This window comes from Herpailurus yagouaroundi, unplaced genomic scaffold (genome assembly GCF_014898765.1).
Source record: "Herpailurus yagouaroundi ecotype Mexico unplaced genomic scaffold, PumYag 141, whole genome shotgun sequence".
Lineage (NCBI taxonomy): Eukaryota > Metazoa > Chordata > Mammalia > Carnivora > Felidae > Herpailurus > Herpailurus yagouaroundi.
Genome location: NW_024412396.1, coordinates 45,321,633 through 45,345,809, shown reverse-complemented (window position 1 = coordinate 45,345,809; position 24,177 = coordinate 45,321,633). Strand labels below are relative to the sequence as shown.

At 39.5% G+C, this 24,177-nt stretch overlaps 1 protein-coding gene across 2 annotated transcripts; it reads left to right on the top strand.

The window, feature by feature from the left end:
- The first annotated feature begins 472 nt into the window (after nucleotides 1-472).
- On the top strand, nucleotides 473-23,881 carry MED6 (mediator complex subunit 6). 2 transcript variants are annotated; one of them, XM_040477558.1, is made up of 8 exons: nucleotides 473-590; nucleotides 4,732-4,891; nucleotides 6,166-6,257; nucleotides 8,222-8,304; nucleotides 8,660-8,768; nucleotides 11,140-11,255; nucleotides 22,854-22,881; nucleotides 23,466-23,881. In XM_040477558.1, the coding sequence occupies exons 1-8, from the start codon at nucleotides 569-571 to the stop codon at nucleotides 23,594-23,596; spliced, it is 741 nt and encodes a 246-aa protein (XP_040333492.1). In that variant the 5' UTR covers nucleotides 473-568; the 3' UTR covers nucleotides 23,597-23,881. The 2 variants fall into 2 exon arrangements, with proteins under 2 accessions (XP_040333492.1, XP_040333491.1); XM_040477557.1 differs by lacking the exon at nucleotides 473-590 and adding an exon at nucleotides 3,148-3,178.
- Nucleotides 23,882-24,177: the final 296 nt, after the last annotated feature.

The window sequence follows — 24,177 nt, the reverse complement described above, 5'->3', positions numbered from 1 at the left end:
TCAAATTGTTTCCGCTTAGTTCTGTAGCATCCCACACATGCAGGATTAAAAACAACAGCGTACTCGCTCCTAAATCTAACAGCCCCTGGATACACCCCAGGGACCTTTTAAAATTGAAGATGCACCACCCCCCAACCTCTGGGTCAGAATTTTTTTTTTTTTTTAACGATCACAAAAGATCAAGATCCAGTTTTCGAATCTCTCAGTGGTTGGCGAGAGGCAGGACTCGGCTCAGTCTCATTTTCCTCAAAGCCTCCCCACTTTTTTCCGTCTGTAGTGCTTTCTCCCCGCCTCTTCTGCTCCTTCTCGCCCCGCCCCGCTCCACTTCCCGGCCCCGCCCCTCACCTCTTTCCCGCTCCTTCACCTGCCAGCCCGGCCCCTCCCCTCTCTTCCCCAGCCCCGCCCCCTCATCCCTGCCCCTCCCCTCCCCAGGCCGCTCTCCAGGCCGCGCAGTCTCCGCCTGGCGTTCCTCGCAGTCCCTGCAGTCAGCCTCGCGCCGCTTCCGTCGTCGGAGCTGTTACGTTTCTACTGCACGCCGGAAAGAGAACCCGCGAGCGCTTTTGCGATTATGGCGGCCGTGGATATCCGAGGTAACCGGCGCTGTTACCCTTTGTTTCCTGATTGGCTGGGAGCTGGTTTGGGGGTTTGTAGCTCGCGAGGGCAAGGTTCAGGTTCGTTTGTGGTAACTCCCAAGGCTCTGATCTGGCGAAATTCGTTCTCCCCAGCTTCTCAGCGGTCTCTTAGAAGCTTCAAAACGAAGGGGTTGGAAGCTCTAGGCTTTGCCCTCAGACCTGCAGTGTTGTTGCAGACACGCTCTCCAACAAGACTGGGGCTGTTTTGTCCAGGTGAAGGGGTGGCCTTTGGGCCGAGAGGTGGGATGACGTGAGTTGGTTCATCTCTTGGGACTGGGCGTGGGAGCTGCCTTATTCCTGACACTGCGCCCCACGCGTCCCCGGGCATGAATCCCGAAGATTTTCTTTTTGAGTCTCTAATACCTGCCGTAGAACACACCACAATTACTGACCGCAAGGATCGGTCCTTTTTCACAACTGAACTGTAAAGGTGCTCAGGTATTTGTTGAATCAGTGAATATATACAGGGAGGCAACATCCCTTAATTGCTATTTGATCTCCGTGTAAATTAGGCTATACATTCTCCCCAGCACACGTACACACATCTTTTTCATTGAATTTGTAAAAAAAAAAAAAAAAAAAGAGAGAGAGAAAAGAAAAGAAAAAGAAAGAAGCCTAGGAATTGTGCTCTGGAATTTCAAAGAGCGAAAATACAGCTTGAAGCGTGAGAATTTCGTTCCAAACAGACCAGCTTCCCCCTTGGGAGGAGGCATCATGGAAGTTACTCTTCATGAGAGCGAGAAAAATTTGAGAGTGAGAGAGTGTGTGATCACAGGTAGTCCTCAAGTGGGACAGGTAATATTTTCTCAGCCACATATCACCCTCTTAATCTCAGTTAACCATTTTGTAAGTGAACGTTCTTGGATTCTGGAGTGTATGTGAACCTGTGATGAGTAGAGTCACTTGTCCTTGGCCCTCAATCATAAATTAATTAACATTTGCTGACTATTTTAAATCTGGCCCTATGCAAGTTCTTGATGAGCAAGACATGGCCTCAGTCATCTAAAAAGTCAAATATAATGGGAACGCGTTTGTATTTCTGGGTTATGAGTATTAATAAAAGTGTAAAAATTTCTGTGAGAACATAGAGAAAGAAGCCATTATTTTTGTCTTGCGAAGTAGACAAAGGCTTTGGAGAGATACTGACATTTGAAATGAGTTCAACCTAGCGTGACTGTTTAAATGATATACTAACCTCACACCTTTTTGAAAATAAAAGGAGTCTCTGTTTTTCAAAAAGGCATAAACTGGGGGGAGGGGAGGAAAGGTACAAACTAGAACAGCCTTGATTAAGCCAGAGATAAATTTGCTCATGATAATTTAAAAAATTTTTTTTTCAACGTTTATTTATTTTTGGGACGGAGAGAGACAGAGCATGAACGGGGGAGGAGCAGAGAGAGAGGGAGACACAGAATCGGAAACAGGCTCCAGGCTCTGAGCCATCAGCCCAGAGCCCGACGCGGGGCTCGAACTCACGGACCGCGAGATCCTGACCTGGCTGAAGTCGGCCGCTTAACTGACTGCACCACCCAGGCGCCCCACTCATGATAATTTTAAAATAAATTGTTGGTACTGCCACCAACATCACCCTAATTAACATTTATTGGGTTATTACAATGTGCTAAGCATTTTATGTACACAATCTAGCATATGGATACTATGTAGTATCTATATAGTACCAACCTCTTTGAGTTCTGTGTGGTAAAGTGGTTAAAATAGTGCCCGGCACAAAGTCAGTGTTCAGAAGCGGTAAACAATATTCTTTGCATTTGTATTGGTCTCCTAAGCCATACTTGCCTGGTTTTTAGCTTTGCTTAGTTTACCAAATGAGGAAAATATGACATAGGACTGCTGATCAGGATACATCTTAGTGAAGAAAATTATAGGGAAAATATACTGAACAGTCACTTGGTGCAGATGGCATTTATGATTCCTTCTGAATTCTGATTCCTTATTTTAACTTAATATATCCAAGCCAAATTCATTATCATTATTTTCCTAAATGAGTATTGGTTCCTAAGTTCTCTGACTTTATAATTGATGATTCAGGAAATTGTCTGTTTTCTCCCCTAAGAATGTCTATTTGTCCTTATTTTCCCATGCATCGCCATTGCCTTCCACCAGTCTTCATTATCTCATGCCCATATTTATTGACTCTCCATAATCGTTGATAGGTAGAATCTCTAATTACACATTTGTTTCTGCAAATTACTCTTCTACCTATGCTGAAATGATCTGTAATAATTTAACAGTTTATTGTCAGTAACCTATTATGACATACAGACATAGTTCCATTATGTGAGAAACCTATAATTGTCCATCTACAAATGCTTTTGTTAATAATCATTCCTAAAGAAATAAGAAAGAAATGTGTAAGAAAGTTGCTTTAAAGAAAACTACTTTAATAACTGGATTGTAGTGTGTAAAGCTGAGAATAATGATTATCCTTAGTTGCTTTTCATTAAAAAAATCTTTTGCTGAAAAAGTTATTTCCTGGCCTGATATTTGGTTATGGCATGATGTAGTTATGATGAACCATCTTAATGGTCAGTACTGATTATTTGGTCATTGATGTACTTCATCTGTTTGCTTTTTCCTTGGTTTTGCAACACATACAGCACATTTTACCTTTATGTAATTACTTTTTCTCATTTTACTCATTTCCTTCAGAACCGCTTATTGCCTTGGATTAGGTCTTTTTTTTCAGAGGTGCCAGAAGCAATTACCGTTTAGAGAGGTTGAAGTTTTCAGTTCTTCCTTTTTTTTTTTTTTTAATTTTTTTTCAACATTTATTTATTTTTGGGACAGAGAGAGACAGAGCATGAACGGGGGAGGAGCAGAGAGAGAGGGAGACACAGAATCGGAAACAGGCTCCAGGCTCTGAGCCATCAGCCCAGAGCCCGTCGCGGGGCTCGAACTCCCGGACCGCGAGATCGTGACCTGGCTGAAGTCGGACGCTTAACCGACTGCGCCACCCAGGCGCCCCAGTTCTTCCTTTTTTTAACCAGTATTAAATAGGCATTTTGATGTTCAGACTTACTCTTAATGGGATTTAGTATGATCAATGATATGGAACATTATTGCAATCAATAGCCAATAAAAGCTCAGTAGTTAAAGCTATCTAGTTCTGTTTACCATGTCTTGTTTTTCTCTTTGCATTTTGAAAAATTAAAGAGTTAATTCTATTCCAAAATATGAAATTGTATGTAATTAAGGGCATTCTACTTCTCATTAGCTTCATAACTTTTACATTCATTATCTCCTCTATAATAATAGCTTCCTAACTTATTTCTCTGTCCCTAATTGGTGAGATCTCAAACTGGTGGCTGTGGGTGTGTTTTCTTTGGGATGCATGTTGTCTGACAATTTTTGAACAAAACTCAGGATTTCCAATTTTTTGAGACTTTTCTACGTTTTATATCCTATCATTTCACATAATCAAATTATTCTCTAACCACTTACCTCTATATTGGTCTATCTTTGTATGTGCATTCTCTCTGCTTGAAATTACTTTGGCGGGCCCCCCCCGCCGGTTTTTGTCCTAGAGGGACCTCTGTTTATTCTTTTTTTTTTTTAATTTTTTTTTTAACGTTTATTTATTTTTGAGACAGAGAGAGACAGAGCATGAATGGGGGAAGGGCAGAGAGAGAGGGAGACACAGAATCGGAAGCAGGCTCCAGGCTCTGAGCCATCAGCCCAGAGCCCGACGCGGGGCTCAAACTCACAGACCGCGAGACCGTGACCTGAGCCGAAGTCGGACGCCCATCCGACTGAGCCACCCAGGCGCCCCTGTTTATTCTTTAACATGTAGTGCTAAAACCCACCTCCTCCTCACCCAGTGAAAAATCATTACTGTTCCCTCAGACAAAGTATTCTCCCTCCACTGTGCTCTGATAACACATTTATTCATATCTTTATTTTAGCGCTTATCATATCACCTTGTTATTGCTTTCTTGCACACTTACCTCTTCTGTGAAAGTGTATAGGTTAGGATCCTTGTCATCCTTATATTCATAATGCTTCCTGCATTAGATGCATAATAAATGTTGGATTGGCTTTTTTACTTTTTTCTCATCCTTTATCATTTTGTTTCCTATAGATAATCTGCTGGGAATCTCTTGGGTTGACAGTTCCTGGATCCCCATTTTGAACAGTGGAAGTGTCCTGGATTACTTTTCAGAAAGAAGTAATCCTTTCTACGACAGGACATGTAATAATGAAGTGGTCAAAATGCAGAGGCTTACATTAGAACACTTAAAGTAAGTTACTGTAAGAAGATAGCATTGTTGCCAGTTAGAGATTTTGAAATGAATGGTTCTTTCAAGCTATGGACAGTGAGTACAGAGTAGAAGTTTGGGAAGAACTGGAGTTTTGTTTGGGTTTGTACAAATTTGACATGCAAAAGAATGATCAGTAATCACTTGTAACCTAGGAAGTCTTTTCTGTATAATTTCATATATTACTGTCTAGTAAAATACAGCTATTAGGTTTAGATGCAGATCTAATTAGTGATTTTAGCAATGCAACTGTTATCCTCAACCAGGTGACCCTACTTACTGTCTCTCTCTTTTTTTTTTTTAATGTATATTTTTGAAAGAGAGAGAGACAGAGGGAGGGGCAGAGCGAGAGAGGGTGATACAATCTAAAGCAGACTCCAAGCCCTGAGCTGTCAGCACAGAGCCCGACGCAGGGCTCGAGCCCATGAACCGCGAAATCATGACCTGAGCTGAAGTCGGACGCTTAACCGACTAAGCCACCCAGGGGCCCCTTACCGTCTCTTTTACATTGAATGTAATGTCTTAAACTATAGTCTGGTTTATAGTAGATTTTTCTTTGTATGACAAATAAAATTTGTGCTTGACAATTGCAAAGTATTTCTTCAGAGTTAGGATGCTAAATAATTAAGAATTATTACAAAAGTTTCTGAAACAGCTGTGTATATAGTTTTTAATCTATCATTAAACATCAGAGAGGGTTCATGAAATTAAGTTTCTGTGGTATTTTAAATGACTTTTGTTATGAGGCAAATATTTACAACTATTAGAACAACTTGTTGCTTTTAAGCAATCTGGCAGGTTAAAAAAATGTGTTGGAAGGATAAGGTTTTTGATGTTTTCTAGTTGAGTAGAATATAGAGTTGAAATATATGGTCAAGACATGTATAGTCTTCATGTACTATATATTTTTAGATTTTACATATATTTATGTATCTCAGGAAGCATCATGCTATTTTAGTTGCAGCTTTTTGAAATGTACACTCTTCAGTGTACTTTTATGACTGAATATGCTCAGAGTTAAGTTTATTATGAATTTTTATAGAGAAACCTTGTTGTTTAAAAATCAAATCTTACTTTATATCCCACCTATCTGGGAAAATAGCCAGTTTTATTGGACAGCCAGTTTTTAATATCAAACATAGGCAGTTTTAATCCAATTTATAATGTTGCTGTATTTTTATATAATAATCTGAACGTTCTACACAGTTGTTTGTTGGGCATTCATAGATCTCTGGGTGTCTGTGTTCTGTTTTCAGTCAAATGGTTGGAGTGGAATACATCCTTCTACACGCTCAAGAGCCCATTCTTTTTATCATTCGGAAGCAACAGCGGCAGTCCCCTACCCAAGGTAAAAATGTGTAGACTTCAGGCATAATTTTCTTCTTAAAATGCCATGGCTTACTTAACTTTCTGAGCCACATGTTCTTACCTTTTTGGATTGGGGTCTGTTTGGGGGATCCCCAAGACCATTTGCATGTTCAGTGCCTTGCTAAGAGGAGTCAGCAGACTCAGCATCTAGGTATGTTAGTTATAATCAAGATTTGTTATGGCAATGCAGTAAGGATCCACAGACAGATGAATAAGGGAAAAAGCCATATCAAGTGGGATCTGTGGGAATCCACGTGTAAGCTTCTGTTGCTTTCCCTCCTGCAGGGGCCTCACCAAGTGCATCCTCCCTCCAGCAGCCCCCACGCACATGTGTAATATGTCTGCTCAGGGAAGGCCTTTTGATACTCAATTTCGTTTGAAGGCTAATCATGTGGACATTGTCTGCCTGCCAAAATTCCAGCTTCTCAGAAGGAAATGATGTTTCCATTGTAACCATGTTGTTACAGACACATTGTCTAGGCACTGTAGTATAGCAGGCATAAATTCACCACTTAGGAAATGTTTCAAAAGGCAAGTTCCACTAGTCATATGCTTGGATATCAGGAGTCTTCTAGCGTGCCCAAGGACAACTCTGTAAGCACTAACAAAGCAACTTGCTATGTTGCAGCCACCTCTTCTGTGAGTATAGTTGTTGGGAACCTCTGGTGCCCTAAGTAATTTCTCATCTCAGTCCACTGAGTCTAATTCTGTTACAAATTCATAGAGGATCAACTGAAAATCCTCGTTTACCTATTCAACCAAAATTCTTACCTGGCTTCTATTACTAAACATAAACTTGCTCTAGAAATCATACTGAAGGGTGTAGAATTCAGATTTGACTTTGAATCAAAGAGCTAGTCACCTATTCCAGGCATGACCAGCTTTATCTCCTCATTAGATAACCTTTTCAAGACATTTAGGAAAAACCTGCACCCTGGTATTGGTTCTTGAGCAAAGAATGACTTGCTAAAGAAGTTGTGGTTCCAGAATCAAGAATCCAAATGTAATTTCAAAATCAATGATCTAGAGCCCCTTCCCCAAGGAAAAAAGAACCTTAGACAAAGGCAAGACCAGGAACAAGATTTCCATGATGAGAGGGTTCAAGGTATGGAAGCGACAGAGGTGGTACCATCTTCACTAGCAGCTGTTTTCTTCTTTAGGACCCAGGAATGGGGCACAGTGGCAAGTTTAGAAAAAAAAAAAATTTTTTTTTTTTTAGTGTTTATTTAAAAAAAAATTTTTTGTTGTTTATTTATTTTTGAGAGATAGAACACAAGTGAGGGAGGGGTAGAGGGAGAGGGAGATACAGAGTCCGAAGCAGGCTCCAGGCTCTGAGCTGTTGGCCCAGAGCCTGACGTGGGGCTCGAACTCGCGAGCAGTGAGATCATGACCTGAACCAAAGTCAGACACTTAACCAACTAAGCCATCCAGGCGTCCCTGCAGTGGCAAGTTTAGTGCATCTGATATCTTCACCCTGGGCCCTAAATCTCTCACTCTAAGGTCTTATTCTCCATAGTGTAGTTGAGTGATAGCAGCGTTCGATCACTTGAGAACTTATTAAAAATGCACTATCCCTACTGAATAAGAATCTGACTTTCACAAGATGCTCAGGTGATTCAGAGGCACGTTCAAGTTTGAGAAGCACTGCTCTAGTTTGCAAACCTTTTCTGTTACGGTCCAGAGAGTAAATATTTTAGGCTTTGAGGGCCTCGTGGAGTCTGTAACAGCTACTCAACCAGTGTCAGAGCAGCCTTAGATAATGTAAATGAATGAGTATGGCTGTTTTCCAATATAAATTTATTTACAAAAATGGGAATTGCCAAACCATGCCTTAAGCTTTAATATGGAAAAATAGCAAATTTTAGTTGTTCTTTTTATGAAAATCTATTTAGCAGTTTGTATGCATAGCTGTATTCATGAATGTTTTTATTTTCACTGCTTTAGTTATCCCACTGGCTGATTACTATATCATTGCTGGAGTGATCTATCAGGCACCAGACTTGGGGTCAGTTATAAACTCTAGGGTGGTAAGTATCTTCACATTCTTGAAACACTAAACAAAACTTTTAATCAAGCTATATTTAATCAAAACTTTTAATCAATCAGCTTTTAATCAAGTATCCAGGAATCCAACAGAAGCTTCTCCTTCTCTTTCTCGTGTAGGTTGGTATGAAGGGTTGACTATCAGAATATCTTGAACATTGGTTACTATGGGCCAAGTCCGTGTTAAAAGTATACATCACAGCCCAGCTCTATAGTGATTCAGGTTCTGGAAAAACCCCAGAAAATTACTATCTTTGCATATGTAATATTTTGTGGGTGTTTACTTTGGAGATTTTAGTTATCTAATGAGAAATTCAGAATTTGTTTTCTTTTTACAAGCTCACTGCAGTGCATGGCATTCAGTCAGCTTTTGATGAAGCTATGTCCTACTGTCGATATCATCCTTCCAAAGGTTATTGGTGGCACTTCAAAGATCATGAAGAACAAGGTGGGTAGAATACCTGGACCTCCTAAGAACTCTTTTTGGTGTTTTGAGAATGAAGCTGTTTTCTTTAGGAAAATGGCTATTGATTTCTAGGTGTGTTTTACATAGGAAGACTTCATAGGATGATGGCATTGTCCTAGCTATGATTCCTGTAACTGGATGTGGTAATAATAGCTTTCCCATAGGAACAGATGTAAATTTTAATCTGTAGGTAACTGGTAATCTTTTATAAATTGATTCAAGGTTTTAAAATATTTGGAACATATAGAGGATAATCAGTGTTTGGAATGAATCATGATGATGTATCCTGCTTACCTAACTGTTGAGTCATCTTGAAATCTGGAACCTAAATATCCCCAGTCTTCAAAGTAGGGGAGATGCTTTAATAGGCCTATTTCCAGATGGCCAGTCTGTTTAATGATCTTTGCATGTTACTACCTACCCAGGTGCCCTAGTTTCCATAGCTGCTAATCTGCTACTTGTTCTGCACCGTATTTTACAATAAAAGTACTCCTGGAAATGTGTCTATGGCAATATACCTATACTCGAAATTTCCTTCTCTGAGAAGTAGCAACTCAAAATAAGTTATTGAGGGAAAAGTAGCTTTTAAATAGAATTCAGCCTATAAATGGAGCAAATGGTCTTTCAGATACAGTTGTATTTATTCTTTTTTTTTTCTTCAATATGTGAAATTTATTGTCAAATTGGTTTCCATCAGTTGTATTTATTCTTTAAAAAAATTTTTTTTTCAACGTTTATTTATTTTTGGGACAGAGAGAGACAGAGCATGAACAGGGGAGGGGCAGAGAGAGAGGGAGACACAGAATCGGAAACAGGCTCCAGGCTCTGAGCCATCAGCCCAGAGCCCGACGCGGGGCTCGAACTCCCGGACCGCGAGATCGTGACCTGGCTGAAGTCGGACACTTAACCGACTGCGCCACCCAGGCACCCCTATTTATTCTTAATAGTAGGTGCAGGTGGCAACATTTGACATAGGAAAGTTTCTCCCCAGAGCTGTTTGCCCCTGTTATAATGGAATGTTTGCAATAAAACTTATCTGGAACTCTTCATTGAGAGACAGTGCCTCAATACACTTAACCTTCTGAGGAAGTTCCACACACGTTTGATTTCAGAAATTCTCTTGCAGGTTCTTTTCTTTCTTTCTTCATGATCTTCTGTTGTTTGGTTTGTCCTGTTCCCTGCCCTTCCCAGTGAATTAAGTCTTTATAATTGAGTATGGTAACTTGAGTTTGTGAATGTTGCATTTCCATTTGTAGCTAGTAGGTATAGTGGGAAGACCATTTTAATATACTTAAAATATACACAAGATAATTTCAAATTAATACTCTGGATTGTGATTTAGGTAATTATGGAAAACTTTAGCCTTAAAATTCTCTTTCTTTTTTTTTAACGTTAATTTTGAGAGAGAGAAACAGAGTGTAAGCAGGGTAGGGACAGAGAGAGGGAGACACAGAATCCAAAGCAGGCTCCAGGCTCTGAGCTGTCAGCACAGAGCCCAATGTGGGGCTTGAACTCACGAACTGTGAGATCATGACCTGAGCCAAAGTCAGGCACTTAACCGACTGAGCCACCCAGGCACCCCAGCCTTAAAATTCTTAATATCTCTGTATGCTTACATACCAAAACTGAAGTATCTTTAAAAGAATCAGCTTTTCATTTTTTTATTTTTATTTTTTTTAAGATTTTTTGAAGTTTGGGGGCGCCTGGGTGGCGCAGTCGGTTAAGCGTCCGACTTCAGCCAGGTCACGATCTCACGGTCCGTGAGTTCGAGCCCCGCGTCAGGCTCTGGGCTGATGGCTCGGAGCCTGGAGCCTGTTTCCGATTCTGTGTCTCCCTCTCTCTCTGCCCCTCCCCCGTTCATGCTCTGTCTCTCTCTGTCCCAAAAATAAATAAACGTTGAAAAAAATAAATAAATAAATAAATAAAAAAGATTTTTTGAAGTTTGTTTAATTATTTTGAGAGAGAGAGCAGGGGAGGGGCAGAGAGAGAAGGAGAGAGAGAATCCCAAGCAGGCTCTGTGCTCTTAGCACAGAGCCCAACGTGGGGCTCGAATTCACAAACCATGATATCATGACCTGAGCTGAAAATGAGTCAGATGCTTAACCCACTGACCCACCTAGGTGCCGGAGGAGTCAGCATTTTAAATGTTAAAATGTTAACTTCATTTAAGAGGGAGAGTTAGAACACTTGTTTGTATATGTTGTGTTTAATTTATTTGGGGGGATGGTCTTTGGAATAGCAGTCATTAAAAATAATGATAATTTGAGTATATTCATGGTGGACAAAGGTATGTAAAATATAAGACACCAAACTAATTAAGCAGTGTTTTGATTTGGATTTCATATTTTAATAGATAAAGTCAAACCTAAAGCCAAAAGGAAAGAGGAACCAAGCTCTATTTTTCAGAGACAACGTGTGGATGCTTTGCTCCTGGACCTTAGGCAGAAATTTCCACCCAAATTTGTGCAGGTAATGTGAATGCATGTGGTTAATGTTGATTTGACACTTTTTCCTGGAATATTTATTTTTAATCGAGAACTGTTTCAGATGTGACCTAAAAAGACTGACTTTCCTCATTAATTAAAAAATGGTCTCTTGGCGAAAAATCGTATCTGAATCAAAGGAAAGGTTTTCAAAGACTTAGTGGAAGAAGTAGGTAAAGGGATTGTAATTAACACTGTTCTGTGCCTTTAAGTTTATTTTCTCTTTGAATCCTCACAAACTAAGGACTGCGTATGCACAATGTTCTCGTTCAAAGTTTGCTGAAAGTGTCATAGATGGTATCTAAACTAGAATCTGAAACATGTTGTTTTTACTCTGCTGCCTTTCAGCCTGATGTGGTAGCTATCTAAGTCCTTAAATGATAGATTAGTTAAAACTTTTGTAATAAAAAGAACATTTAAGGTAGAGCGTTTGGCATAATAGATGGAGGAAGCAGGAGTAGTAATAAATAGAGTTATATCATAATGGTGATTTAGTTATGTATTCCATTGTTATTTTGGGTGGTTTTGACAGCAATAGCAAAGTGAGCTTTTGAAGTGAGGTAGGTATGTGAACATGTTATTCTCCTGGTTAGTCTTAGTTCATACAGGTGTTTACCAGGGCTGTGTGTACACAAGGTTGGGGGACTAAGATTTTCAGGTGCGTTTTAGATTAAATGAGATTTTTCACACTTTGAGATAACTTTAAAACAGGCCTCCTGTTTCCCTTTCTCTGACCCTCCTTGTGTGAGAGGAGTGCGCTGTTGGAATGGTAATGTGATGAAGGGAGCAAAAGACAGAGTGGAAAGCAGCGCAGGAAATCTTGTGAATTGTATTTGGAGATGAATTGTGTCTTTCGAATAAATAAACAAATGTAGTGTCTGTAGGACTCTGAGTACCCATGACAGTTTAGATGAGGTGTCATTGACCATTTGTTCAGTGAGTACATAGTATTTATGAGGGAGGCTGGGTGGGGGAAGAACACCTAGACATGCACAGAACAGCAGCCGTTAGGCACATGTGACTACCAAGCATGTGAAACATGGATCGTCTAAGGTGCGCTGTGATGGAAGTGTAAAATACATACTGGGCTCAAAGACTTAGGGAGAAAAAGTAAAATACCTTAATAATTTTAAAATATTGATTATATGTTGAAAAAATGCTATTTTAGATATATTTGGTTAAAAAATAAAATTTATCGGTTTCTGTTTGAAAATGTAACTACCAACTTACATTTGTGGTTCACATATTTCTTTTGGATAATGCTGATCTAGAAAATGGGGATAGAACACACAAAACCAGAAACATGAAAGAGTATTAATGGACACATTAATGGCTATATTCATGGACAGATTTCTCAGAAACCAGAAATCCTTAGTTAGTTCTTCTTTTTCTAGTTCCTTGAGCTGTAAACTTAAGATTGCTTATTTGAGAACTTTCTTTCCTTTTTTTAAAAATTTTAAAATCTTTAAAATTTTTCTTTAAAAAAATTTTTTTAAGTTTATGTTTATTTTGAGACAGAGTGTGCAAGAGCAGGGGAGCAAGAGGGGCAGAGAGAGAGAGGAAGAGAGAATCCCAAGCAGCCTCTGTGTTATCGGCACAGAGCCCAATGTGGGGCTTGAACTTGTGAACCGTGAGATCATGACCTGAGCTGAAATCAAGAGTCAGTCAGATGCTTAACCGACTGGGCCACCCAGGCGCTCCTCTTCTTTTTAATGTAGGCATTTATTACTATAAATGTTACTGTTAGTACTGCTTTTGCTGCATCCCATAGGTTTTGGTATGTTGTGTTTTCATTTTTATTTCTTTCCAGATTTGAATTCCTTTTTGATTTCTTCTGTGACCCCTTAAGTTGTTCAGGAGTATGTTGTTTAATTTTCACATACAAGTTAGCAAATGCAAAGAAATTGAAAAGGAAAATGAAACTAAGAGTTGTTTTGAAAAGACAAAACTGGGGCGCCTGGGTGGCGCAGTCGGTTAAGCGTCCGACTTCAACCAGGTCACGATCTCACAGTCCATGAGTTCGAGCCCCGCGTCGGGCTCTGGGCTGATGGCTCAGAGCCTGGAGCCTGTTTCCGATTCTGTGTCTCCCTCTCTCTCTGCCCCTCGCCCGTTCATGCTCTGTCTCTCTCTGTCCCAAAAATAAATAAACGTTGAAAAAAAAAATTTGAAAAGACAAAACTGACAGACTTTTAACTAGAGTAATAAGAGGAGACTCAAATAAAATTAGAAATGAAAGAGGAGAGGGGCGCCTGGGTGGCTCAGTCAGTTAAGTGTCTGACTTCGACTCAGGTCATGATCTCACAGCTCGTGAGTTCAAGGCCCGCGTCGGGCTCTGTGCTGACAGCTCGGAGCCTGGAGCCTGTTTCAGATTCTGTGTCTCCCTCTCTCTGACCCTCCCCCGTTCATGCTCTGTCTCTCTCTGTCTCAAAAATAAATAAACATTAAAAAAAAAAAGAAATGAAAGAGGAGATAGAAACAAAAGGATCGTAAGAGACTGTATAAACAATTACATGCCAACAAATTGGAAAACCTAAAAAAAAAAGAAAAGAAAAAATTGGAAAACCTGTAAGAAATTCCTAGAAACGTACAACCTCCCAAGACTAAGTCATGAAGAAACATAAAATCTCAACAAGCCAAAAGTAAGTAAGGAGATTAAATTAGTTCTCACAAACCTTTCCACAAAGAAAAGCCTGGGACCAGATGACTTCACTGGTGAATTTAAAGGGAGTTAACACCAGTCCTCAGACTCTTTCAAAATTTGCAAGAGGAAGGGAACATTTTCAAATTCATTTTATGAGGACAGCATTAATCTGATACCAAAGGCAGACAAAGACACTACAAGAAAAGAAAACTACAGTTCAGTATCCATGATGAACACAGATGCAAAAATCCTCAATGAAATACTAGCAAACTGAATTTAACAGCACCTTAAGAGAATCCTACACCATGATCAAGTGGGATTTATTATCCCTGAGATGTAAGGATGGTTCAACATACTGAAATGAATCTTGTGATATACTGCATTATCAGAACAAAGGTTAAAAATCACGTGATCATCTCGACAGATGCAGAAAAGGCATGTGACAAAATTCAGCACCCTTTTATGATAAAAAAAAATTCAAGAAAATGGATATAAAAGGAATACCTCAATGTAATAAAGGCCATATGTGATAAACCCACAGCCCACATACTCAGTGGTGAAAAACAGTTTTTCCTTGAAGATCAGAAACAAGACAAGGATACCCACTCTCCACAGTACTGGAAGTTCTAGCCAGGGAAATTAAGCAAGAAAAAGAAATAAAAGGCTTTCAAGTAGGAAAAGAAGTAAAATTGTCTTTATACATGATCCCTGACAGATCTTATACATAACAATTCTGAAGATTCCCCTAAAAAGCAGTTAGAACTAATCAAGGAATTCAGTAAAGTTGCAAGATGCAAAATGAACACTCAATTGGTTGAATTTCTGTACACTAACAACAAACTATCTGAGGAGGATTAAGAAAACAATCCCATTTATAATAACATTAAAAAATACATGGTAATAAACTTTTTGTTTTCAGCTTTATTGAGATATAACTAGTGTTTACCATTGTGTAAGTTTAAGGTATACAGTGTGTTGATTTGGTACACTTCTGTATTACAAAGTGACTTACCATAGCATTAGCTAACACTTCCATCATGTCACATAACTACCTTTTCTTTTTTTGTGGTGACATCATTCAGGATTCACTCTTACCACCTTTTAAATGTATAATAGGGGCGCCTGGGTGGCGCAGTCGGTTGAGCGTCCGACTTCAGCCAGGTCACGATCTCGCACTCCGTGAGTTTGAGCCCCGCGTCGGGCTCTGGGCTGATGGCTCGGAGCCTGGAGCCTGTTTCCGATTCTGTGTCTCCCTCTCTCTCTGCCCCTCTCCCGTTCATGCTCTGTCTCTCTCTGTCCCAAAAATAAATAAACATTGAAAAAAAAAATTAAAAAAAAAAAATAAATGTATAATACAGTATTAACTATAACCACTATGCTGTACATCGGATCCCTAGAACTTATCAGTGGAGATTTGTACCCATTGACCGACATACTCCTCTTCTCCTGCCAATGCTCTCTCAAGCCACTGATAACCATCCTTTACTCTGTATGAATTTGACCTTATTTTTTTATTTATTAAAAAAAATTTTTTTTAATCTTTATTTATTTTTGAGAGAGAGAGAGAAAGACAGTGCAAGTGGAGAAGAAACAGAGAGAGATGGGGAGGTAGTATCTGAAGCAGGCTTCAGGCTCTGAGCCGTCAGCACAGAGCCCAACGTGGGGCTCACATTCATGAACCGGGAGTTCATGGCCTGAGCTGATGTCAGATGCTTAACCGACTGAGCCACCCAGGCACCCCCGAATTTGGCCTTTTTAGATTTCATTTATACGTGAAAGTATTTCACATTCTCTTTCCGGTTTATTTCCCTTAGCATAATGCCTTCAAGGTTCATCTTTTTTTCTGCAAATGGCAGCATTTCCTGCTTTCTGGTGGCTGGAAAAGACTCAATTTCATACCACATTTTCTTTATTCATCTTTTGATTATAGGTTGTTTCTATATCTTGGCTATTGTGAGTAATGCTGCAGTGAACATGGGAATGCAGATGTCTCTTCAGTATCCTGTTTTCATTTTCTTTGGATATATCCTCCTAAGTGGGCTTGCTGGATCATTTGGTATTTCTATTTTTAATTTTTTAAGGGATCCTCTGTACTGTTTTCCTTCCATACTGTTTGTACCAGTTTACATTCCTGCCAACAGGGTACAAGTGTTCCCTCTTCTCCACATCTTCACCAGCACTTGTAATCTGTTGTCTTTTTGATGATAGTCATTCTAATAGGTGTAAAGGGATATCTCATTGTGGTTTTGATTTGCATTTCTCTGATGATTAGAATGTTGAGCACCTTTGAATGTACTTGTTAGCCAGTTGTATGGCTTCTTTGGAAAAATGTTTATTCAGTTCCTCTGCCCATTTTTTAATTGGGTGGTTTGGTGTTTTTGTTTTGTTGTTTTGCTTTTGAGTTGTATGAGTTCTTCATATATTTTGGATCATAACCCCTTACCAGATATGTGATTTGCAAATATTTTTTCCTGTTCTGTAGGTTGCCTTTTCATTTTGTCGATGGTTTCCTTTGCTGTGCAGCTTTTTCGTTTGATGGAGTCCCATTTGTTTATTTTTGCTTTTGATGTGTTTGCTTTTGGTGTCAAAACCAAAAAGTTATCTCCAAGACAGGTGTCATGGAGCTTATGGCCTGTGTGTTCTTCTAGATATTTATGGTTTCAGGTCTCATGATTTCAGTCCATTTTGAGCTAATCTTTATGTATGGTATAAGACAGTGGTCTACTTTTGGGGTGCCTGGGTGGCTCAGTCGGTTAAGCATCTGACTTCGGCTCAGGTCATGATCTCGTGGTCCGTGATTTTGAGCCCTGCGTCAGGCTCTGTGCTGACAGCTCAGAGCCTGGAGCCTGTTTAAGATTCTGTGTCTCCCTCTCTCTTTGACCCTCCCCCGTTCATGCTCTGTCTCTCTCTGTCTCAAAAATAAATAAACGTTAAAAAAAATTTACAAAAAAGATAGTGGTCTACTTTTATTCTTTTGCATGTGGCTGTCCAGTTTTCCTAACACTGTTTATTGAAGAGACTGTCCTTTCCCCATTGTGTATTCCTGGTCCGTTGTTGTTAATTAATTGACCATATATTTGTGGGTTTATCTCTGGACTCTCTGTTATGTTCCATTGATGTATGTGTCTTTTTATGCCAATATCACACTGCTTTGATTAACCACAGCTTTGTAGCATAGTTTGAGCTGGAAGCATTCCCATGTTTATCACAGCATTGTGCACAGTTGCCAAGGTAGGGAAATAACCCACATGGCCAACAACAGATAAATGAATAAAGAAACTGTGGTATATACGTATAGCGGAATATTATTCAGCCTTTAAAAAGAAGGAAATTGTACCATTTGCATCGTCATGGGTGGACCTGTTAGACACTATGCTAAGTAAAATAAGTCAGTTGCAGAAGGATGAGTACTATGTGATTCCCTTATATGAGGTGTCTAAAGTAGTCAGACTTACAGATGCAGAAAATATGGTGGTTGCCATAGGACAGAGGAAGGGGGGGAAATAGGGAGTTGTTAAATGAATATAAAGTTACGGTTATACAAGATGAATAAGTTCTGGAGATCTGCTGTACCACATAGTGCCTATAGGTAACCATATGGTGTTGCACACTTAAAAACTTGGTAAGAAGGTAGATGTCTTGTCGAGTGTTCTTAGCACACGAATAAAACCCAAAACCAAAGAAATATAAGGAATCTTTTGGGAAGTGATGGATGTGTTTACCTTGATTGTGGTGGTGGTATCCCAGGTGTATGTGTATGTCCAAACTCATCAAATTGTATACATTAAATATTACCCTATGTGATTGTGGTGGGGAAGAGTAATGTAATACAAGATGTAAAAGATGGTCAGCATTAGATTGAGGATTTTGTATGCTGGACAAAGGAATTTATGGTTCATTTTATAGTCCAGTATTTATTTGCTATTTTAAACATTAAGTTATTTGAATTATTTGAACTGTCATCACTACAAACCAAAGCAGTGTCAATTTTTATATATTCTTTTTTAAATAATGCTCTCTTGAAGTTTAGACATATCTTTTTTCCTTTTAATGTTTGTTTATTTTTGAAAGAGAGACAGAGCATGAGCAGGGGAGGGGCAGAGAGAGAGGGAGACACAGAATCTGAAGCAGGCTCCAGGCTCTGAGCTGTCAGCACACAGCCCGACATGGGGCTCAAACCCCTGAACCATGAGATCATGACCTAAGCTGAAGTCGGATGCTCAATCGGCTGAGCCACCCAGGTGCCCTGAGAAATATCTTTTTTTTTTAAAAAAAGATTTAAAAAAGTATTTATGTATTTATTTTGAGAAAGAGACTGCATGAGCAGGGGAGAGGCAGAGAGAGAGGGAGAGAGAGAATCCCAAGCAGGCTCCATGCTCAGCCCGGAGCCCCACCTGGGACTTGATCCCATGACCATGAGATCATGACAAGAGTCAGGTGCTTAACCAACTGAGCCACCCAGGTGCCCTAGAAATATTTTGTACCTCATCTTCTAGATGCTTACCACTGACTAGCTGAGAACTATGAATGGTGGCAGTCGGGACCCATTAAATGTTACAAAACAAGTTGCAAGGAAGTAATGCAGTATAGTTTTATAGAAGGTGACCATTAACAATGTAGAGGATGCTTAGGAAAAGGTGATGTTTGGAATCAGAGAAGCTAGGTTGTGGAGAGCTTGAACTAATTCTGTGGCTGTAGAGAGAAGATAGATTCAAGAGATATTTGAATTTAGGATTGCCCAAATTTGGTGGTTGGATTTGGAGAGGTTGGCATTAAGGATAATTCTGAGGCTTCAGGCTTAGATTTAGACTTGGTTTTGATTGTTAACCAAAATTCAGAATATAGGAAAAGAAACAGATTTGTGGTTTAAATATTAGGGGTTTAAATTTTAGTTGTTAAGCATTCTATTTTCATTGACCAACCACCAGAATATTCAGTAGCTTACTGCTGTGTTTGGGATCTGAGGTATTCCAGCTGAATGACCTCTTTTTTTTTTTTTTTTTTTATTTATTTCCTAGCTGGGTGTCCTGTTAAGTCCCATGTGCTGTCCTATCCTGATGAGCTAGGCTGGACAATGCAGAAAACTCAAAGACTTTTGAATCTTAAACAAAAAAAAACCTTTGCTTTGTAGAAAGTTATAGAAATTTAAGATAATATATAAAAGTAAAGAGAATAATTACAAACAAAATCCCTATGTACCCGTTATCTGGCTTTAACAGTTATCAAACATAGCCAGACTTGTTTTATGTCTTCTTTCTCTATTTCCTCCCAATTATTTTGAAGCAGGTTGTAGACTTCATATCATTTCAGTGAGTTTTTTACATTTTTCTTTTAAAGGTTTAGCTACAGTCATACTTCAGTTGTCATTTTCTAGAACCCCACCTTTCCTGGGGCGTGTGGGTGGTTCAGTCGGTTAAGTGTCCCACTTTGGCTCAGGTCATGTTCTCGTGGTTCATGAGTTCGAGCCCTACATTGCGTTCTGTGCTGACAGCTCAGAACCTGGAGCCTGGTTCAGATTCTGTGTCTCCCTTTCTCTCTGCTCCTCTCCCATTTGCGCGCGCGCTCTCTCTCTCTCTCTCTCTCTCTCTGTCTCTCTCTCTCAAAAATAAATATTAAAAAAATTTTTTTAGAACCCCACCTTTCATTTAACCATCCAAGGGCCAAAGCCAACTCCCAAAGAGAGAGTATGTCCAACTCTTTGTAACAGAACTAGGAGAAAGATGGCTTTTTCTAGAATTGTTCCTCCCTTTGCTCCTTCTACCCAAAACATTTCTCCTTACATCGAGAGAAGAAAATAGATACTTGGTTTACTTGAAATTTCCTACGAGCTCCCTATTTACCCATTGTGTCTCCCAGAACTATTTGTAGTTCAGAACTTACTCCTACTTATCCATTATTTGACAGTTGAGCTGCTGGGTTGCCCCTATGAAAGTGCTCAGGAGAATATTAGAAAAGTCCTGCCTACTTTGCTGGAGCTCCTTTTTCCATATTTTAATTTGTGTTACTACTGAGAGTTACACTGATACTGATGTGATGGGAGTTCAGGGCCTTTTATGATGAATGTCTTTTCAATGCTGTTTTCAGAAGATGCTAGAACACCATAGTATATTACTTCAACTAGATTTATCACAAGGTTACTTGATCAGATTTTGTCAGAAAGGTGCCCCCATTCTATTTTCCTATCTGAAACCACATCCTACTAGTTTGTTTGACAGTATTCACTAGAAAAGCTGAGAGAGAGTGCATTGGATGTTATTCCAGTGTCCAGATCTAGTCCAGTGTCCAGTATAGTTCAAATGGTTCAATGCTAGGAGTATAAGAAAACCCCTCTCAATTTCTCATTTCCTCAATGTTGTGCCATATATTTCCTCTCTTGTTTTAAAGTAAGAAAAACTATTTGTTCCTTCAGATTACTTTAGACATGTTTATTTTATTTTATTTTTTTTTTCTTTTCAACGTTTTTTTTATTTATTTTTGGGACAGAGAGAGACAGAGCATGAACGGGGGAGGGGCAGAGAGAGAGGGAGACACGGAATCGGAAACAGGCTCCGGGCTCTGAGCCATCAGCCCAGAGCCTGACGCGGGGCTCGAACTCACGGACCGTGAGATCGTGACCTGGCTGAAGTCGGACGCTCAACCGACTGCGCCACCCAGGCGCCCCACTTTAGACATGTTTAATTCCTAATGTATTCATAAGATATGTGATAATGTGGGTGTGTTGAGGGTTCCCATAACGCCCTCATGTTTGGAGATTTGCTTGAAGGACTCATAAGATTTATTACAGTGACATAGTAAGGATATACAGCCAGGTGAAAAAGACAAGTAGCGTCTGGAGGAGCCTATGTGCAGGCTTCCTTATATCCTCTCCTTCTCATTAGGAGTTACACAAAATGTGTTCTTTCAACAATGAAAATGAGGCAACGTGTGTGGTATTTCTGCCCAAAGAGGTCCATTAGAGACTTGGTTCCAGTGTTTTTTGGGTGGGGTGGGTGTGGGGGATCATCCTATAGGTGCTCTCTAGCTCATACCAAAATTCACATGCCTGGAAGAAAAGCAAATGTTCAGCATGAACAACATTGTACAGTCTAGGCACAATGAGCCACCACTATCAGAATGGTGAGAACTTTCCAAAATTCAAATTCCTAGTCATCAACAAAGGCCACCCTTGCCTTTCAAACATAGAAGCCTCAAGCCTTCTATGTTAATCTTTTCTGCACAATGGATAATAGTATGGAGCTCCGTTTTGGTCTTATTAAGTGTAATGTTCCCAGAACTTGCAGTTGGGATGGGCTAGTAGGCAGTTGGCAGCATGAATCTGGAACATATGATATCAGGAAATTTGGTCATCTTTAGTCCTAGGAATAGATAAGAAAGCTTAGGGAGGGCATAGAAATTCAGAAAATGCCTGGAGACGTTAACTTTAAAAACGAAGAGAACATTTTCTTTGGAGATGACAGAGAAGTCTATAAAGCAACGTGTGTGTATAGGTAAGGGTATAAGTTTAAAGGTAGTTAGATGGGAGGGAACTTGGGTTGTTGACATCTGTTTTTTAAAACGTAGACTGCAGGGGCACCTGGGTGGCTTAGTCGGTTAAGTGTCCGACTTGGGCTCAAGTCATGATCTTGCGGTCCATGAATTTGAGCCCCATGTCGGGCTCTGTGCTGACAGCTCAGAGCCTGGAGCCTGTTTCAGATTCTGTGTCTCCCTCTTTTTCTCTCCTCCCCCGCTCATGCTCTGTCTCTCTCTTCTCAAAAATAAATAAACGGGGGCGCCTGGGTGGCGCAGTCGGTTAAGCGTCCGACTTCAGCCAGGTCACGATCCCGCGGTCCGTGAGTTCGAGCCCCACGTCGGACTCTGGGCTGATGGCTCAGAGCCTGGAGCCTGTTTCCGATTCTGTGTCTCCCTCTCTCTCTCTGCCCCTCCCCCGTTCATGTTCTGTCTCTCTCTGTCCCAAAAATAAATAAACGTTGAAAAAAATAAATAAATAAATAAATAAATAAATAAATAAATAAATAAATAAACAAACGTTAAAAAAAAGGTTAAAAACATAGACTACAGAGCCATTGGCTTCAGGTGAAGGGTAAGTTGTGAGCCTTGAGGAGGAAGGAGGAGAAAAGTTTTAAAGCATTTAACCTGGGAAATAGGAAAAGGGAGACAACAGCATAATCAGATAAAAGAACTGCTGTGCACAATGGAGGATCTTACTTTGTTCCTGACTCATGATGCCCCCATCCTTTTTTTCCTATTGTTTGGTTTTTAATAGTACTCTCATCAGAAGCCTTTACGTTCATAGGAAAATACCTTTTTCCTCTTTGCTTCCTGTACCTGCCAACTTTAAAAGTTGGAGGGTTGATCCATATTTCATTTGCTTTCTTTGAGTTCATGTCCCCTAAACGAATAAGCCTCTGGAGTCTTGAAAGCCTCCATTATTCTCTCCCATTGGATTCTACTTAGCTACTTTTTTTCTTAAATTTTTTTTAAAGTTTATTTACTTATTTTTGAGAGGGAGAGAGGAAGTCCCAAGCAGGCTTCTCACTGTTGGCATGGAGCCCAATGTGAGGCTTGAACTCATGAACTGTGAGATCATGACCTGGGCCCAAACCAGGCGTCAGACGCTTAACCGACTGAGCCACCCAGGGGCCTCTCTACTTAGCTACTTTTTGAAAGCATTATAGCCTGGGTACAGAGGTAGAGGGCTGTTCAAGGGAAACTTATTTATGTTTGACTCTTTTGTTCTAGTTCTGTCTTTTCTGGAACATGAGAGTAAGTAGAAAGTGAAAAATTTACTTTTTATGGTACATGAATAGTAGTTTCTCTTTATGGAGTCAATTTTAATATAATTTGAATGAAGGTATAATTTTAATAAGAATTACGACATCAAGAAGAAGAAAATTTTGCTAACCTGCCCTGTTTTCTCCCCTCCCCCCCCTTTTTAAATTATAGCAAAAGTCTGGAGAAAAGCCTGTCCCAGGTATGTTCCTGATGTTCTTATTAAACTTGAAATAAAACTCAGTTAACAACTATAGCATGTAAGATGAGCTGTGGTCCTTTTGTCCTTCTAGACTCTCTCATGGTAATTCATTACTTCTAATTTTTGAGATCTGCTGAATTGCCAAAAGATGGTGATTTGTGGTAGTCATATTAGTATTTGAAAGATTAATTGGAGTGGAAAGAGTAAGTATTGAGGATGTGTGGAGAAGATGAGGTGATTTGAAGTTGTTTTTAGTTCATATCTCAGTGTGAAAAAAAGCTGTTCTGTTTCATCATTGGAAATAGATATTGAACTATGTGTTCAGCCTGGGATAGACTATATATCTTGTTTATGCATAATGTCCTGTGTTTTTGTCTACTATCGCAGATTTGCTTGGGTTATCAGGTTTTTAGGTTTGTAAATGGGTTCTACGTCTGCCTGATGAAACTGCTAAATTTAGCATTTGAGATAAGCAGCAGTTCTAACTGAACTTGAGCCTGAACCATTCACATGACCTTTGTCTAAATTGATCTCATCCCTCCACCTTCCTCTCCCTCCAAAAAATGTCTGCTTTTGATGTCTAGTGGATCAGACAAAGAAAGAGGCAGAACCTATACCAGAAACTGTAAAATCTGAGGAAAAGGAGACCACGAAGAACGTCCAACAGATAGTGAGCACTAAAGGCCCCCCGGAAAAACGAATGAGGCTTCAGTGAGTACTGGTCAGAGAGAAGCTTGCAAGACTCCTCTTGTCCATTATTGATACCTCATTACCGTGACAGGCTCTTGAACTTTAAAATTCTTTGTCACGACCCTTCCATTTGTACAGAATGTGCTTGTTCTTTAAGAAGGATGTAAGGATCCTCATGCTTTTGATAAATATTTTTTATGTATCTTTTGTAACCTTTCCCCTACTAGACTTGAGCAGCTTCCTTACTCAAATGTATACTGCTATATATACATCTAAAAACAAAATAAAAGTATTTGTATAAATCACTTTATCATGACTTTTTCCCCTTATTTCTCTCGCTGAAATATTTCCACATGCACTTTGTAAACACGAAGGATTAATGTGAAAGGAGTAAGTAAGCTTATTTTCTTATATTAGTTGTGCATTTCTCAGTATTAAAACAATAAGTTGCAATTTGAAAGATAAAGAAAAGGTAAAAACCTCCCCCTATAAATACGATAACAGTGAAGTTTCTTTGTGCATAGTTATTTTCATTTTTTATTTTTTCTGTAATTTATTCATTTTTTTATAATTTACATCCAAGTTAGCACATGGTGCAACAATGAT